Below are 18,812 nucleotides of genomic sequence, written 5' to 3'. Positions count from 1 at the left end.
TAACTTTTTAGAAAGTTTTGATGTTAGGTAGTGTCAGTCCCTCAACTCTGGGTAGTATTGGGTAGTGTCAGTCCCTCAACTTCACGATACTGAGGGAGAAGTCCTTCAGTATTGTGTTAGTTATTCTGGGTCTGTAGCCTCTCCATGTGAACTTTAGAATCAGTTTGTCGATACCTATGAAATAGCTTGGTGAGTTATTGGAGTTGCATTGACTCTATAGATAAAGTTGAGAAGAACTGGAATTTTGACAGTACTCTTTCTAGCTGTGAGCATGGGATAGAAATAGTTTTTTAAAATTCCTTTCCATCACCCCCAGATCAGTGACCAAAGAACTGCTCGGTTTCTTTTTTCAAGTGTTCTATCCCTACTAATACTTTAGAACTTTATTTGCTTAGACTACAAGTTTCCCCTAATATCTGAAAATAGTGTTCTTATGGAACCTTTATAAGGTCAAATGGTGTAATGCAAAGGAGCCGTTCCCTTGGAACACATCTTACTAACAGATACACAAAGTAAAACTGGATAAAGCCCAGATGCTCACAGACACAGGTTAAGTCCGTGGCAGCTTGATGCTGAGATACTGAGTGTAGTTCCTATGGAACGGGCTTGGCAGTGCCACTCTGGCTACTTGGGGTACCTTTGGCTACCTCTTAGTTGCCTTTAGAATTTGCTTCTGTTTACTTACCTCTTCACTCTAGTTCTACAACCTTATCTCAAAGTTTTCTTCCTTTCTCTGATTTGCACAGAACATTTCTTTTTTTTTTTTTTAATTTTTTTATTAGTTGGAGGCTAATTACTTCACAACATTTCAGTGGGTTTTGTCATACATTGATATGAATCAGCCATAGATTTACACGTATTCCCCATCCCGATCCCCCCTCCCACCTCCCTCTCCACCCGATTCCTCTGGGTCTTCCCAGTGCACCAGGCCGGAGCACTTGTCTCATGCATCCCACCTGGGCTGGTGATCTGTTTCACCATAGATAGTATACATGCTGTTCTTTTGAAACATCCCACCCTCACCTTCTCCCACAGAGTTCAAAAGTCTGTTCTGTATTTCTGTGTCTCTTTTTCTGTTTTGCATATAGGGTTATCGTTATCACCTTTCTAAATTCCATATATATGTGTTAGTATGCTGTAATGTTCTTTATCTTTCTGGCTTACTTCACTCTGTATAAGGGGCTCCAGTTTCATCCATCTTATTAGGACTGGTTCAAATGAATTCTTTTTGACGGCTGAGTAAAATTCCATGGTGTATATGTACCACAGCTTCCTTATCCATTCATCTGCTGATGGGCATCTAGGTTGCTTCCATGTCCTGGCTATTATAAACAGTGCTGCGATGAACATTGGGGTGCATGTGTCTCTTTCAGATCTGGTTTCCTCAGTGTGTATGCCCAGAAGTGGTATTGCTGGGTCATGTGGCAGTTCTATTTCTGCACAGAACATTTCTAACAGAGCTATATGTGGTGTCACTCCCTTGCTTTAGAAATTACAGTTTCTTCCTGGAATGGCTTTCTTAATATTCCAGTGATCTTTTTATTTTTTCTTTAAAGCCCAACCCTAAATTACCTCCATGAATTCTTACTGTGCTTGTTTGTCCTCCTGTTAATTGTACTTGGACTTTGTATTGAGATTATATTTTATTTTGCTCTCCTCTGCTCTGTTATAAGCATGAACTTTAAGGGTCCACTTGTTAAATAAAATTAATGGGGCATCCAGATATGTCACTGATAGTGATGTAACTGTTACAGCCTTAAAAGTGTAAACTATTCCTACCTTTCTGCTAAACAATTTCTTTTCTGGAGATTTTTTCCTGAAGAAATAAGCAGAAATATAATACCAAAAATTCTTTAGCAAAGATGGTCATTGTAGCTTAATTTGTAATAGGAGAAAATTATAAATAATTAAACGTCCAATGGCAGTGGATTACTTAAGTATGAGTGGACTGATACACTCTTAAAAATAATGATTAAGGGGTATTTGATATTGGACTTTCATGGTGGTCCAGTTGTTAAGACTCTTGGCTTCCAATTCAAGGGGTGCAAGTTCAGTCCCTTGTTGTAGAACTCAGATCCCACATACCTCATGGCAAGGAAAAAAAAGGAATTTTGTGTTTTTGATATCAGCAGTAGTCTGGATAACATGAATATTAATGTCCCTAGAGCCTTGGGCTGGGGCCTCCGTCAAAGGAGAAACTGCCCAGAATCTAGAACTCTGCATTTAGCAAGGTTTCTTCATTACCGGGGGCTAATTGGGGTGTGGAAGATCTGACTGTGTCTCTGGGTTAACTTTAACAATGATTTTTTTAGGTCTTATAGATGATGTTCTTCAAGCTCTAAGGAAGAAGTCAAGCAAGAATTGAGGGACCCTGGAGAGGAGTCTGTCTTAAATGGCAGCAATGACAAGAGAAAATTGGGCCCACAGTGCTCTGCGACAAGAGGGCCTCGTTAAAGGGAAGGATGATACCTGGAAGTGGGGAACCAGCTTCCAAGGGAGTAGCTCCACTGTTTGGGAGACCTCCCACCTGCACTTTAGACAGTTACGTTATCATGAGACATCTGGACCCCAGGAGGCACTGAGCCGGCTCCGGGAGCTCTGTCGCCGGTGGCTGAGGCCAGAAGCACGCACCAAGGCCCAGATCCTGGAGCTGCTGGTGCTGGAGCAATTCCTGAGCATCCTGCCTGGGGAGATACGGACCTGGGTGCAGATCCATCGCCCCGGGAGTGGTGAGGAGGCCGTGGCCCTGGTAGAAGAGCTGCAGAAAGACCTTGATGGACCAGCATTAAAAGTGAGAAAGGGGAAGTGGGGAGTAGGCCCAGGACAGGCTGGGGTAGAAGATGATCCTGTGATTTTCATTAACAGTAACACAGCAGCAACACTTATGCTGATTAAAACAGGTTCATGAGCTTTTCAGACCATAGAATATCTATCTGTCTGGAGAAATGGATTTATGGTTGGGATCTTTGGACCAATTCAAAATCAACACAGAGCATTGACTCTGCTTTGTCTCCGTGGGTGATGCTTACTAATTCTGAGTTTGATTCAAGAATCTGAAGAGCATAATGTTCCTAAGAGTTCCTCTAAACAGAAGCAAGTATATTGTTTGTAAAGTCTGTTTGGATTGGTGTTGTAAACCTGGAGTATGGAAAGTTATGGGAGAGCAAGAATGAAGCTTTCTAGATCTGGAAAGACCACTCCATGTGTTCCCCTACTGGGGACTGTGTGAGACAAGAGATTGGGTTGAGATATTTGCCTCTGATAAGATTTTATATCCTTGGCTATTAAATTGGGATCTTAACATGGTTTCTAGTATGTGTCAGATCTCTTTCTGTCGATCTGGAGCCCACTAGAAACATTTCTATATGAAAAGTCTGAAATGTAATTTGGGAGGGATATCAAGCATGGGCTTGTTTGTTTTAATCATGAAAATGAAGAATTTCAGAGCTGTGTTTTTCATTACTAATCACTAAGTCGTTGTTCTCATTCAAGAGATAAAAAATGGAGGCAGGAAAAGGTTCACTGCATTGCCTTTGTGAGACATCTAGTTAGCAGCAAAACCAGATGTCTAGACTTCTAGCGTTCTTTCTATTGGAGCAGGTGGGAATGAGAAGAGGTGTGAATAAGTAGAACCCAGTGTTTTAGATTAAACCTGAAGCTGAAGACTTTTAGATTAAGTCTGAAGCTCTTAATTGCTTGTTACTTCCCGTTCCCTCCTTAACCCACACCCAGGTCTGGCTTCTGTTTCTACTGTTCTGTTCAGTCTCCTCTGGGAAAGGTCACCAGTACCATGAGTGGGGCTAGAGGGCAGCTCCATTGTTCTCAAGGCAAAGCTTTCCTGCTGTTTTGATGCTCCATACTTGAGGTGGGTCACTCTCATCTCACCATTCTAGACTATATGGGCAGAAAGAGGTCCATGGTGGTTAGGTGAGTTCATTTGCTGGAGGTACAGGAAGAGTCAGTTTATTGCGTTCTGCTTGTTCCCAGGTTCCAGCCTTTGTCCAGGACCAGGACACTCTCCAGGAGGGTCTGAGTACTCCAGGAATAGCACTTCCTCATGCACCCACTGGCAGCCACATATCAGCTGAAATTCGCTCAAGTTCTCTTACTGACCCAGTGGTGTTCGGCTTGCTCCAGGATCCTCAACATGGTAACTTACTCTGTTGGTCTGGCTTTGGACATCCTCAGGACTCTTGCTGGGTCTCACCTCCCTGCTCCCAGATAACTACTTCCTCTTCTGCCGTTCTATGAGTCCCTTGATACCAAACTCTTTTGTTTTCTCCCTCGTGTCATTTCTTGGGTCTCTCTGACCCTTTATCCATTCTTATTACTAACATTTGCACTTTTCCAGCCCTGCACATGGGGGTCAGAAAAGATCTGTGTGTCATTTTTTAGCCATTATTGCCTAGTTCTGGTACTTATATGTCTTTCTCAACTCCTTTTTTAGAGAAGATAAACTTACTGGATTTGGACAGGAATGACAGTTACCTTATATGCAGCTTTTTCTCCTTCAGATTCTCCTGCCCCTGAAGCTTCTGCCCTTTCCCAGGAAGAGAACCCCAGAAATCAGTTAATGGCTCTCATGCTCTTGACAGCCCAGCCCCAGGTAAGATTTGCGACCTCTTTTCTTCCTAAGGCCTTATCTGCACTACCTAATTGTGGCTCAAACGTACACTCACTCATCCTAGTGCTTGGGTGTCCAGTCAGCTCCCATCTTTGAATCAAGGTCCCTGCTATTGGAGGGCAGAGTTCATGTGGGGTCTCCTGTGTCTCTCTAATAGCCCACCTCATGCCCTCATAACATGTCTCTTCCCCAAAAGTGAAAGGAACCCTTCAGTAGGGGAGCTTCCTGGGCATGGATAATCTCACACATACCTGTCATTTCAGGAATTGGTGATGTTTGAGGAGGTATCAGTATGCTTCACTTCAGAAGAATGGGCATGTTTGAGCCCAGTTCAGAGGGCCTTGTACTGGGACGTGATGCTGGAGAATTACGGAAATGTGACTTCCTTAGGTAAGGACCCTTTCTCCCCGTAATTTGTACCCTTTCTTCATCAGCATTTGTTTATTTTTCTTTTTTTTTTTTCTTCTTACATCCCCATGACTCCCTGCAGTGTAAGTGCAGATTCTTAACCACTGGACCACCAGGGAAGTCCCAGCTTTTGTGGGACTTTTTGCTACGCTAATTATGAACATAGTGTAGAATACTTATTTTGAAAAATACTCGAAGGAAAAAATTTTTTAAACCAACTCTTTACAAACAACTACCCTCAAAATTTTGATATTTTACCTTTCTGGCTTTTTCTATGTATTTGAGAGGTTTTTATTACATTGTTTTGAGTGTGTGTGTGTCTGTGAATATGTACAGTTTTATAGCTTGCTTTCTTTGTATTTACCTCACTCGTGTTATCACACATTCTTTGCAAACATTATCTGTATTGGCTGCATAATTTGTGTCATAATTTAGTTAGCCATTTCTGTATTTTAGATGATTACTGTAATAATAATCTTTATGCTTAATGTTTCTTTTTATTTTTAATTTCTCATTATTTTTTAGAAGTAGAATCACTAGGCCTAAATTAATTATTTTAAGGCTCTTGCTCCTACTGCCAAATTGCTTTCCATACTGATGTCAGTCCTCTCTGCTCTTACCAGCTATACACAAGAACCACTTCTTTGGCTCTACCTTCATTGATGCTGAGTAGTCCCACTCTTTTAAATTGTTGTTAATATAATTTTTTAAGTTATAATATCTATTCTGAAGTGCATTTCTTTGATTAGTAACAAGAGTATTTTTTAAAAACCTGTTAGCCATTTATGTTTCTGACAAACATTAAACACCTGCTATGTAATGGCAACTATGGGAATGATGTGATTCTTCCCTTAAGTAGCATGATTTGGGAGATGAAAAAGAATAAACAAGGCAGAGTGAAATAATTGAAATTAGAGTGGCATAAGTCTCTTGAGATGGAAATGAAGAGGACAAAGCAACCTGTACCATTCCTGGGAGTTAGAAAAGGCCATGAAGGAGGTAGCTTTGTATTTCATTGTCTTGAGTATCATTCTTTACATTGTCAGCTTTATGATACTGAATTTTTATTCAAGAACATTATATATCATTACATTTGTTCATGCTGCCTTTGTCTGATTCAGGCCTGTTTTAAAAGTGCCTTCAGGTAGATCTTCATAATTCTGGTTACACTGGCTCTTTGGAATAGGAATCTTCTGGTATTTTCTAATTGATCAGTTTGCATACATGAAAATATTTAATTTTTGTATGTTAATTTTGTACTTAGTAACCTTAGTAAATGTTTTTTATTGTTCATAGTAATTTATACTGTATATTTTTACATTTATGAGGATATGTCTTTTCGTATCTCAGCTGTGGTGTGATGGTCAAATACTTTGTAGATTTGATATTTTGATATATATTCCTAAACTGCTTTCTGTCAATGACTTACCAATTTATATAACCACACAAAGAGCCTCAGAGGGGCTATTTCCCCTCTCTGTGCTTGTGATTTGGTCACTTTCAAATCTTTGCTAGCTAGATGAAGGATCCTATCCTTTGGGTTTTTTTTTTTTCCATTTCTTTGATTATTAGTGTTATTATGCTTATTGTTACTTTATGTTTATTCATATTCTTTCTTCATATTTCTTTTGTTTATTAGAACTGGCAACCCTTTGTCACATGTTGTACATTTTCCCATTTGTTTGCCTTTCTGTGCTGGTTATGAGTTTAAGTCTTAGAAAATCTTTCAAACAGCAGTATTTTCCTTTATGGTGTATTTCTCCATAAAAATACTATTTTTTAAATCATATGTATTTTATTCAGACATTTTCATTGTTTCATTTTTATATTTATGCAGAATGACCTAGGAATCCAATTTGTTTGCTCACTTTTTTGTTTAATCCATGTGATTTTCAGTAGTTCTAATGTGATTTACTATATAACCCATCTTTCTTTTTACAAATTTTAAAATGTGTTTTATGGGTTAATTAATTTTATGAAGAACACTCACCATGGATCCATAGCTTATGCTGTAAGCCAGAATAAATTCAAGATGGGTCTAAATAAAGGTTAAACTTAAAAGATGAGAAAATAGAATTCCATATTTATTCTAGCTCTTTGAGGAAAAAGAAGTTTGAATCAATTTGAATAAGTAAAATACGCTCTAACTTCAGTGTTGTTGGGGCTTTGGGCAAGCAAATACCAAGGTACTTATGTTCTTTAACCTAGTAGTTCTGATTTGAGGAGGATACCTTAAGGAAATGGTTCAGAAGGAGGGAAAATAAGCAATATGTCTAAAGACAGTCCCAGCAAAGAATTGACAATGATTAAAATTTGGGAACAACCAAATTTCCTCAGATAAAGTACTACGTAGCCCATGGTGTTCTGACTTGGGAGTAGACTGTGACACTATCAAATTTGACAGTTTTATGTACTCAGTTTCTGTGCATTGATAAGCTGGCAGAAAAGCAGACTTCAGGGCTTCCCTGTTGGCTCTGTGCTAAAGGATCCATCTGCCAATGCAGGAGACATGGGTTTGATCCCTGGTCTGGGAAGATCTCATATGCTGCAGAGCAACTAAGGCAGTGCGCCATCACTGTTGAGCCTGTGCTCTGGAGCCTGGGAGCCCACACACCCTAGAGCCTGTGCTGTGCAACAGGAGAAGCCACCACATTGAGAAGCCCAGCCTCTGCAACTAGAGAAAAGCCCAAGCAGCAGTGAAGACCCAGCAAAGGCAAAAAATAACTTTTTTTAAAAAGAGCAAACTCCCAAATAGCTTGCACATACTTCTTCAATATGTAAAAGAATTGTAAATGTTCATTTAAGAGATTGGAATAGAATTTAAAGACAGTTATTCAAGAAATATTAAGTATCTCATACATCAAGCTTTTAATCCCTGCCTTAAAGTACATTCAAGTTGAATTGACAGACATTTACAAAAATAAGTACAATACAGTGTAACAAATGCTATATAATAAAAGTATGCATGAGTGTGGGAGCACATAGGAGCTTAGTATGATGAAAGAACTGGGAGAGTAGGAGGAGAGGTGGGTGGTTTAGAGAAAGATTTACAGAGGGAAGTGACTTTTTTGTGGGGAAGGGGCTATACCGCTTGTGGGAATCTTAGTTCCCCAACCAGAGACTGAACCTGAGTCCCAGCAGTGAAAACACCAAATCCTAACCACTGGACTGCCAAAGAAATCCCAGATGCTATTAACATGATTTCTTAATTTTCTTTCTTTTTTTTTTTTTGATTGTTCAGTGCTATGGTACAGAAACACACTAATTTTTGTATATTAATATTTATCCTACAGCCTTGCTGAACCTACTTGGTTCAGGTAGTTTTTTGGTTGCTTCTTTCAGTTCAGTTCAGTCGTGTCTGACTCATTGTGACCCCATAGACTGTGTCACGCCAGGCCTCCCTGTCCATCACCAGCTCCTGGAGTTTACCCAGACTCATGTCCATTGAGTCGGTGATGCCATCCAACCATCTCATCCTCTGTCATCCCCTCCTCTCACCTTCAGTCTTTCCTAGCATCAGGGATCAGGGTCTGTCATCCCCTCTTCTCGCCTTCAATCTTTCCCAGCATCGGGGTCTTTTCACATGAGTCAGTTCTTTGCATCAGGTGGCCAAAATATTGGAGTTTCAGCTTTAGCATCAGCCCTTCCAATGAACACTCAGGACTGATCTCCTTTAGGATGGACTGGTTGGATCTCTTTGCAGTCCAAGGGACTCTCAAAAGTCTTCTCCAACACCACAGTTCAAAAGCATCAATTCTTCAGCACTAAGCACAATGATGTATTACATTAATTGATTATCTGATGTTATACCAATATTTGCCTTCCTGTGATAAATCCCACTTGGTCATGGTGTAGAATTCTTTTTATGTGTTACTGGAGTCAGCTAATATTTTGTTGGGATTCTTTTCTTTTTTTGCTTTTATTTTACTTATTTGGCTGTGCTGGTTCCTCATTGCTGCGTGGGCTCTTTTCTAGTTGTGGCGAGCAGGAACTACTCTCTAGTTACAGTGCATGGGCTTCTCATGGTGGTGGCTTCTCTTGCAAAGCACAGGCTCTAGGGTGTGCAGGCTTCAGTTGTTGTGGCTCCTGGACTCTAGAACACAGGCTCAGTAGATATGGCTTAGTTTTTCTGCGGCATGTGGTATCTTCCCAGACCAGGGATTGAACCCATGTCTGTTGTATTGGCAGGCAGATTCTTTACTACTGAACCACCAGGAAACCCCAGTTGAGGATTCATATGTCTCTATTCATAAAGATATGGTTGTTTGTAGTTTGTCTGTTTTTGTAATATCTTTGTCTGCTTTTAGTATGTAGGTAATACTGGCCTCATAAGAATTAGTTGGGATGTGTTCCCACCTTTTTTGCTTATTAGAAGAGTGTGTGAAGAATTGGTATTCATTCTTTTAATGTTTGGTAGAATTCATCAATGAAACAGTTTGGGTCTGGGCTTTTCTTTGTGCGTAGTTTTTTGTCTACTGATTCTATTTCATTGCTTATTATGGAACTATTCAGAATTTCTGTGTCATCCTGAGTCGATTTTAAGTACATTGTGTCTTTTTAGAAATTTGGCCATTTCTTTTTCTTTTTTTTGGCCATTCCATCTTAAGTTCTTTAGTTGGCACAGACTCATTCATGGTATTCCCTTAAACTTTTTTTTTTCCCCTGTAAGATCAGTGGTAATTCCAGTGAGGGTGGCTTTTGTACTTAGTTTTTAAGCCTGTAAGTTTGGGCAGGTAGCAAATTGGGAAGAGGAAGAGCAAGTTCAGGAAGAGAAAGGGGCATGGGCAGTGATAGGGAAGCAAGCAAAAACATGACATGTTTGGGCATCTGTAAATAGTTTTCCATGCCTAGAGTCTATAGGCATAAAGGGTACTAATAAGAAGTGAAGCCAGAAAAATAGCAGATAGTGGAGGATAGCATCTCTTGGGCTGTTCTTGTCATTTGTACATTATCCTTTGGGCAATGAAGCATTGTTTGTTTTGAGCAGGTGAGTGATATGATCAAATATACATATTGGAAAGATAATTAGCAATGGAGTGGACATGGATTAGAGGACTGGGGAGGAGTGGAGCTAGGGAATCCTGTCTTTTTCTTGCCTGCTTAACCAAAGATTGCAGAAAATAATCAGCTCCCTCTATCATTCTGATATTTTTTTCCCAAGTCCCTTAAAGCTCATTAGGCCCACACACAGTCTGATTTCTATACTAAAATTTCATTTATCCAGCTAATTAGCTAGTGTATATATGAGTCCTTCATTTCTTAACCATTTTCCATTTCTGTTTAACCACTTGCAACACTTCTATTTCTTAAAATGCTTCTACTTCCTTGAAGAAAAAAAACTTTCCTTTCAACCAGCATTCTGCTTAAATTGTAAAACCAGTCTGTTAACACTCCTTTCCTATGTATTTTCTCTCTGTTTAGGTAGAAGAATACTGTTTTTATACTCAAATAGAAGATAATATTATTATTTATATAATTTTATTTATTAGATAATTTGGGAAACTAGTTCATAATTTTTCTCACATTTGGATGGTGAAAATGAGTTTCCAAAACATTTAAAATATACATCATTTCATATTTTAAAATATTTGAGAATATTAGAGTCATTAAGAGGTTAACTAGTTTAGCCTCATTATTTTATAGATGTTTTCATAGTTTTTAATGTCTCTATATTTTTTCCTTTCATTCAGTATTTTTTATGTATAACTACATGATGGAGTCTAATGTAGACCTGATATTTTTGTGAAATTAATTTTAAAATTTCCATTTCTTAATTCTAAAAGAAGAATTCGAGGTGTTAAGTTGCTTTTTAATAGATTTTTTCCTGTAGATTAATTACTTTCAAGTAATTAAAAAATGTTAATACATTTGACTCTTCAAAAGTTAAAGATGGCCTTCAGAGTTTTTAGGTATATTTTCTTTCTTTGAGAGTTCCCATCTTCTTAGCATGAAGAAGAAAAAAAGATAGTTCTTTATAAGCCCCATCCAGTTTCATGAACCACCTGTATTAAGATCCTTCTCTAGCTCTTCTTGCATCTGTTTATTGAACACCCTTTCTGTGTTTCCATCTGCTCCCGGAAGGCAAAGAGCTTAGAAGTTCTCAGAATGAATTCTGTGTTAATCCATTTACAACATTCTGTCAGTGTAGCATTCTGCTTTGTACTCCCATTTAATGAAAAGCTTTTCCTTTTTGTATGCGTGTAAAGTATCCTTATAGTTGTTTCGAAGTCTTTTGAAGATCTTGTTGTTGCTGACACAGGAATATGGTAATATTTGCATTTTTAATTTCTTTTACCAGAATGGGAGACCATGACTGAGAATGAGGAAGTGACATCCAAGTTGAGCATATCTCAAAGAGCAGATTCTCAGAGAGGAATATCAAATAGATTTCAAGGAGGTGTTCCCCAGCTTCTTGACTTTGAGGAAGAGTGTGAATGGCAAGTTTTTTCAAGTCAGTGGGGAAATGAAGCAAGGGAAAGAGATATACTGAAGAAAGGTTCCCTGTGTGAACGAGACAAGAAAAAAAGGACTCCACCAGAAAAACGAGGCCAAAAGTGGAAGGAATTTGAAGAAAGCTTGGTGTCAGATTCAGCTTTTTCTGAAAGTTTAATAGGTGCTGAAGGAAAGAAGCTTTATAAATGTGATATATGTTGTAAACATTTCAATAAAATCTCCCATCTTATAAATCATCGGAGGATCCACACTGGGGAGAAACCTCATAAATGTAAGGAGTGTGGAAAAGGCTTTATTCAGCGCTCAAGCCTTCTAATGCATTTACGAAACCATTCTGGTGAGAAACCTTATAAATGTAATGAATGTGGGAAAGCCTTCTCTCAGAGTGCTTACCTTCTAAACCATCAGAGAATCCACACTGGGGAGAAACCTTATAAATGTAAGGAGTGTGGAAAGGGCTTCTATAGGCACTCAGGCCTTATTATACATCTCAGACGCCATTCTGGGGAGAGACCCTATAAATGTAATGAGTGTGGCAAAGTTTTTTCTCAGAACGCTTACCTCATTGACCACCAGAGGCTCCACAAAGGAGAAGAACCTTATAAATGTAACAAGTGTCAGAAAGCTTTCATTCTGAAGAAGAGCCTCATTCTGCACCAGAGAATCCACTCTGGGGAAAAACCCTATAAATGTGATGAATGTGGAAAAACTTTTGCCCAGACCACTTACCTGGTTGACCATCAGCGGCTCCACAGTACAGAGAACCCATATAAATGTAAAGAATGTGGAAAAGTTTTCATTCGAAGCAAAAGCCTCCTCCTACACCAGAGAGTTCACACAGAAAAGAAGACTTTTGGTTGTAAAAAATGTGGGAAGATTTTCACTTCTAAGTCAAGTCTCATTGATCATAAGAGGATGCATAGCAGAGAGAAGCCTTATAAATGTACTGAATGTGGGAAAGCCTTCACTCAGAGTGCTTACCTTTTTGATCATCAGAGACTCCACAATGGGGAGAAGCCCTATGAATGTAATGAATGCGGGAAAGTTTTCATTCTGAAAAAGAGCCTCATTTTACATCAGAGATTTCACACTGGAGAGAATCTCTATGAATGTAAAGACTGTGGCAAAGTCTTTGGTTCTAATAGAAACCTCATTGACCACGAGAGACTCCACAATGGGGAGAAGCCCTATGAATGTCGAGAGTGCGGGAAAACCTTCATTATGAGCAAAAGTTTCATGGTCCATCAGAAGCTCCATACACAAGAGAAGGCCTACAAATGTGAGGATTGTGGGAAGGCTTTCAGTTACAATTCAAGCCTGCTCGTACATCGGAGAATCCACACCGGGGAAAAGCCCTTTGAATGCAGTGAATGTGGAAGAGCTTTCAGTTCTAACAGAAACCTCATTGAACATAAGAGAATCCACAGTGGTGAGAAACCGTATGAGTGTAATGAGTGTGGCAAATGCTTCATTCTGAAGAAAAGCCTCATTGGACATCAGAGGATTCACACAAGGGAAAAATCTTACAAATGTAATGACTGTGGGAAAGTCTTCAGTTACCGCTCCAACCTTATAGCCCATCAGAGAATCCACACTGGTGAGAAGCCCTATGCATGTAATGAGTGTGGGAAGGGCTTTACTTATAATAGAAATCTTATTGAGCATCAAAGAATTCACAGTGGAGAAAAAACCTATGAATGTCATATATGTAGGAAAGTGCTTACCTCTAGTAGGAATCTTATGGTGCATCAAAGAATCCATACTGGAGAAAAACCTTATAAATGTAGTGAGTGTGGAAAAGACTTTAGTCAGAACAAAAACCTTGTTGTACATCAGAGAATGCACACTGGGGAAAAACCATATGAATGTGAAAAGTGTAGAAAATCTTTTACTTCTAAGAGGAATTTAGTTGGCCACCAGAGAATCCACACAGGAGAGAAACCATATGGGTGTAATGACTGTAGTAAAGTTTTTAGGCAAAGAAAAAACCTGACTGTACATCAGAAAATTCATACAGATGAAAAAAACTGTGAATGTGATGAGTCTGAAAAAGAATTCTCTCAGACTTCAAACCTTCATCTTCAACAAAAAATCCACTCTTTGGAGGATTTTGGGTCCTATTCTCTTGGGTCCAAATTCTCTTGGGTCCAAAATGCCAGTGAGTCCAAGATCAAGATTCAGAAAATCTAGTATTGTGTAAAATGGAATAGCATCCCTGCCTCTGTAAGTGACTGTTGGATAAATGGCAGCATATGGTTTTTATAAGGGAAAAAAGTCATGATTGACCCTTTTGTAGACAAATATGTTGCATGAGGCAGAAAGTTAATCTAGACTTTCAAGACTATGAAAACATAAGCCAAATTCTAGTTAAAAGATACTCTGTTCCAAATCATTTCTTATGAACCTAGAAAAGGACCTTGAAGCACTTAAAGATTCTGAAGAAACTGAATTATGATTTATAAGATATAATGATGATGTTGTAAATGATAGCAAAAATATCTTTGTATTAAAAAGTGTATGTTTTGAAAAGATATATATGGTACATCTTAAAGATAGTATCACTCTAGAGAATGTCTGTACAGACAGTGTGATTAAGACATACAAAACATGAAGTTGGGTGGGCAGGACTGCTCTTTGAGGACAATTTAAGTACACTGGATTTGGAATCTGAAAACCTAGGTTTGGATCCTGGCTCTTTCACTTACGAGCTCTGTGATGTTATTAAGTCAGTCTCTAAGTCTCAGTTTCTCTGTCAGTCAAATACTGGCATAACCCCTACTTCAGAGAATTGTTTTGAGCATTTCGTAAAAGGATCACGTGAAAGTACTTTATGAAATAATTTAATTGTCAATAAAGTTGGATAAAAGAGATATGGTCAAAATCTGGAAAATGGCATAATGTAGTGTTTGTTCATCAAGTTAATATTAGGACTTCATGAACCTCAAAAGTTTAATTTTTATTGTAAGCGGAGGTATGGTGGATGGTTAACTTTGGAATTTAGTACTCTAAAAAAACTTTAAAAACAGCTTTTTAAATGTTTAAGGGAGATAATACATAACATACCTAGTTTGTTTTTATGGAAAAAAATATTGGCTTACTAAATAATGTCTGACCATTAATTTGATGCCAAGAAAAAAGTTTATTTTTAAACCTTTGAATTTTAAACCTAGCAGATGTAGAGTGTCAAAATAGGACAGTCCTATGTCACTTTCCTTGCTGATAGGGAAAAATCCTTAACCTCAACCCCAGGGCTGATTATCTCTGCTAGTGTCATTCTCAGTTCTAATCAATATTTTGTTGGTGCTACTCAAGAAACAACATTCTATCCCAGCCATCAACTTAACCACATAAGTTTTTTTACATAGCCAAGCTCTTCAAATCTCTGATTATACCAATTCAGAATCCATATCTGAGTGGTCAGGCCCATTGATTCCCAGTGAACCAATCATTCATTCATTCTGTACCCTTTTGTACATTTGTAAACTTAATTCTTCATGTATTCTTGGTTTGGTAATTTTATGTTGTAATTCTCAGAACGCCAGTTCTGTCACTGAAGTATAAATACCTTAATATTGGGATTTTGTTTCCTGATACTTAGCAGCATTGCAGTGGTGTGTTAATTATAGTAAGTGTTATGAATTCAACCCCAAAGTTCTTTGAGGGCTGGTTCCTTTTTATGCTGAAAGGACCAAGAGTGAAAACTGGAAGGGGCCTGGGTTAAAAGTCTGAAGACCCTAAGAGTCAGATTCTACCACTTTTCCTTGGACGAATGGCTTCATTTCTTGGAGCCTTGGTTTCTTCATTTGTTAAATGGAAGAATATATACCTCCCTAAGTTGTTATGGGATAATGAATATGAAGATGCTTTATGTCCATACTGAAGAAAAATTACCCCAATTATGTAATAATCACATGTACTTTAACAATGGAGAGATCTGGAATTTACCTGTTAATCAGTTTAACAAAATGTAACATTGCTGAGACAAGTCACATAAGGTGCCTCCCTCCACATGTAATGCAATAAGCCAAAAGTATAACCTGAATTTATCAAGCTGCTTAGGCCTGATTGCTAGTTTACAGGAAATACAGGAGGCAAAGGAACAAGATAAAAGACGTCATAAGAAACAAGTTCAGAATGTGGCATATTGTCTAGGAAAACCCCTGCGGGAATCCCGTGGCGGCCCAGTGGTGAGGCCTCTGCTTTCACTGCGGAGAGCGAACTTTCAATCCTTAATTCAGTTGAGGAACTAAGATCTTACAAACTGGGCAGTGCATCCAAATAAAAAGCCACTGCAAAAAAACAAAAAAAGCCACTGCACTGGATTCTTCAAAGATGATGAACAAGAGAAGGCGGTGATAATAATTGTTGATGCTGGGTGAGTATTGAGAGTTTACTGTACTACTTTTGTATATGTATGAAATTTTCCATAATGAAAGATACAACAAGTGGAGGGGGGTGCGGTTTAAAAGATACTAAAGAGCCATAAGATACTGACCCAGGAATAGACTCACAAATGCCCAAATGATTTTTGACAGGTGCAAAAGCAATTCAGGAGAGGATGGATAGCTTTTCAAGAAATGCTGCTGCAACAATTGCATAGCCATATGCAAAAAGAAAAAATCAGTAAGACTAAGCAAGGAAATCTTAAATATATCAAAAGCATGCTGCATAAAAGGAAAAAAGTGATAAATTGAACCTCATCAAAATTAAAATAATTTTCTCTACAAAAGACTAAAGAGGATGAAAAGGCATTACACACTGGGAGAAAGTGTTTGCAAATCATATATCCAACACAGAATTTGTATCTAGGCTAGATAATTCTCAAAACTCAGCAATAATAAATAGATCCAATTAGAATATGGGCAAAGGACATGAACAGGTATTTTACCAAAGTATTGGCAAGTGAAAAGATACTCAACATCATTAGCCACTAGGGAATTGCAAGATAATCTGTACAGCTATCAGAAGAGCTTTTAAGTATTTTAACACCAAATGCTGGCAAGGATGCAAAGGGACTGAATCTATTACATTGCCAGGAATGAGAAATAGTACAGCCACTGTGCTGGAATAATTTGGCAGTTTCTTATAAAAGCAAACATGCATTTAACCATATGACCCAGTATTTGCACTCTGAGCATTCATCTCAAAAAAATGAAAACTCCTGTTACACACACACACACAAGCCTGTATGTGATTGTTAAAAGCAGTTTTATTAATAGTAATTTGTAATAACTCATCAAATATCCTTCAACAGGTGTTTAAAAGAAACTGCAATGTATCTATACCATGGAATACTTATTACTCTGCAGTAAAATTGAGTGACCTATTGATATCTGCAGTGACTCAAATGTATTCCAAGAGAATTAGGCTGAGTGAAAAAATCCAATCTTGAAAGGTCATATACTGGATGGTCACATTTATGTAATACTCTAAAATAACAAAAGTATAGGGATGAAAAACCAGATTAGTGGTTCCCAGAGGTTGGGGATGGAGGGATGGAGCAGCAGAAGAGGGAGGGGTTACACTTAGGGAGGTCTTGGTGTTGGAAGAATTGTGTATGTGAATTGTGATGGTGGTTCCACAGATCTACACGTGATAAAATGACAAGTACACACACATTGTACCAATGTCAGTTTCCTGATTTTTATCTTAAATTATAATTATGTAAGATGTACCCATTGGTGGAAACTAGTTGAAAGTTATTATCTTTGCAACTCCTGTGAATCTAAATTCATACTAAAAAGCAAATCAAAACTAAACAGCCATACCAAATACAATGTGTGAAACTGACTTGGAAAAACAATGAAGTCTATATTTTAGGACAATTGGAAATTTGAAAATGACTGATAATAGATATTAGGGAATTTTTGTTAATTTTCCTACCTGTAATGGTGGTATTGTTAGTGTTGAGATTATTATTAAAAGATACATATAGAAGTATTTGGAATGAGTAGTTTGATGATTACAACTTTAAAAATATGTTTCTCAGTATGTATATAGAGAGAAGGCAAACGCTGTTTAGTTGCTCAGTAATGTCTGACTGTTGTGACTTCATGGGCTACAGAAGCCTACCTGGATCCTTTGTCCATGGAATTCTGCAGGCAAGAATACTAGAGTGGATTGCCATTTCCTTCTCCAGGGGATATTTTGGACTCAGGGATCTAATCCTGTCCCCTGGAATGGCAGGCAGATTCTTTACCACTAAGCCACCAGGAAAGCCCAAGGCAAAGAGAGTGAAGTGTTAGTTGTTGAGTCCAGGCATTCATTGTACCATTCTCTGTACGTTTGATATTTCCAAAATAAAACATTGAGGTCAAAATGATCAGGGCCTTCTACAGATGGATACTCTGTAGCTTCAGACTGCCGGCTGCGCGCCTCACTTCAGTGCTCTTGCCAGGCATAGGAATGCCCCTTGCCCTGAGGTTCAGGGTCCCCAGGCCACCTGCACTCTTCCTCCAAGCTTGTTCTTCCATCCCTGATCGGTAGCGAAATTGGACACCCAACGAGAAGACAGTACCTCCAAGATTCCTAGAGAGGCTGGTCTGGCGACTTGGGGAGCCGGAAGCCAATCCCCAGGCACTTCCTGTCCGGTCATTGTTCTCGTGCCGGTAGGCGCCGGGGTCCAGGCCACCCGCTTTCTGCTCCAGAGCTCGCGAGCTCCGGCCGTGCTTCTGCTCCGCGCACGGTGAGCGGGGGTGGCGTGGCTTGGGCGCGAACGTCGGGAGCGAGGGAGGGTCCATTCCAGGGGTATGCCCGCCTCGTCCTCCCTTCAGGGATCCTAGCACTGTCTGGCTGTCCCGGGGCGGCTCCGCGCCCCGCCACTTCGGAAACCCGCTGTTGCCTATCTACCGGGGGCCTAGCCCCGGTGAAGGTTGGACACCAACCGCCCCAGGGGCCCGACTTATCCCCGGAACTGGGCTGTGTGGCTTCTGGAGGTGGAGGAGATGGGTTGCCACGGTTGGAAATAAGGAAAAGACGTTGAAAGGAAGCCCATGATAGGAGACTGTGCTGTCTAGGGCTGGAGGCCAGTTAGAGTATCAGCAGTCTGATGGCAATACCCGAAGTAGGCAATCTTGTGTATACACGGGTGAAACGAGTATTAAGGACCTTCCTCCCTGATAAAATTCAACTATTCATGGAAAGAAGAATTCTTCAGAATTAAGATTTGTTGCAGGACTGAAATATTGCACGACTCAAGAAATGCAGTGTGTGGAATAAGTTGCCAGTAAGTTAATGCAGAATAAAGTATATGATCACTTCAATAGCAGCAAAAGAGAACTTAGTGAAATTTAGCACTTTTCCCCTAACACGTCTAAAGGGAAATAGG

General features: G+C 39.1%; 1 protein-coding gene across 5 annotated transcripts in view; it reads left to right on the top strand.

The window, feature by feature from the left end:
* The window catches only part of LOC122424239 (zinc finger protein 197), a 39,166-nt gene that overhangs the window by 18,886 nt on the left and 1,468 nt on the right, over window positions 1–18,812 (top strand). For 3 of the 5 annotated variants that reach the window (XM_043441796.1, XM_043441794.1, XM_043441792.1), the window contains exons 2-7: window positions 2,313–2,791; window positions 3,988–4,150; window positions 4,515–4,606; window positions 4,888–5,014; window positions 11,331–15,860; window positions 16,021–17,425. In XM_043441796.1, coding sequence (XP_043297731.1) covers window positions 2,393–2,791; window positions 3,988–4,150; window positions 4,515–4,606; window positions 4,888–5,014; window positions 11,331–13,675 — 3,126 coding nt within the window. In that variant the 5' untranslated portion in view covers window positions 2,313–2,392 and the 3' untranslated portion in view covers window positions 13,676–15,860; window positions 16,021–17,425. Of the gene's footprint in view, window positions 1–2,312; window positions 2,792–2,830; window positions 3,866–3,987; window positions 4,151–4,514; window positions 4,607–4,887; window positions 5,015–11,330; window positions 15,861–16,020; window positions 17,426–18,812 lie in introns of those variants that run through there. The other 2 variants (XM_043441797.1, XM_043441793.1) reach the window with 2 other exon arrangements.

The sequence above is a fragment of the Cervus canadensis genome, chromosome 22, assembly GCF_019320065.1.
Source record: "Cervus canadensis isolate Bull #8, Minnesota chromosome 22, ASM1932006v1, whole genome shotgun sequence".
Taxonomy (NCBI): domain Eukaryota; kingdom Metazoa; phylum Chordata; class Mammalia; order Artiodactyla; family Cervidae; genus Cervus; species Cervus canadensis.
The sequence above is the reverse complement of the archived record's forward strand: the minus strand, read 5'-3'. Positions and strand labels throughout refer to the sequence as shown.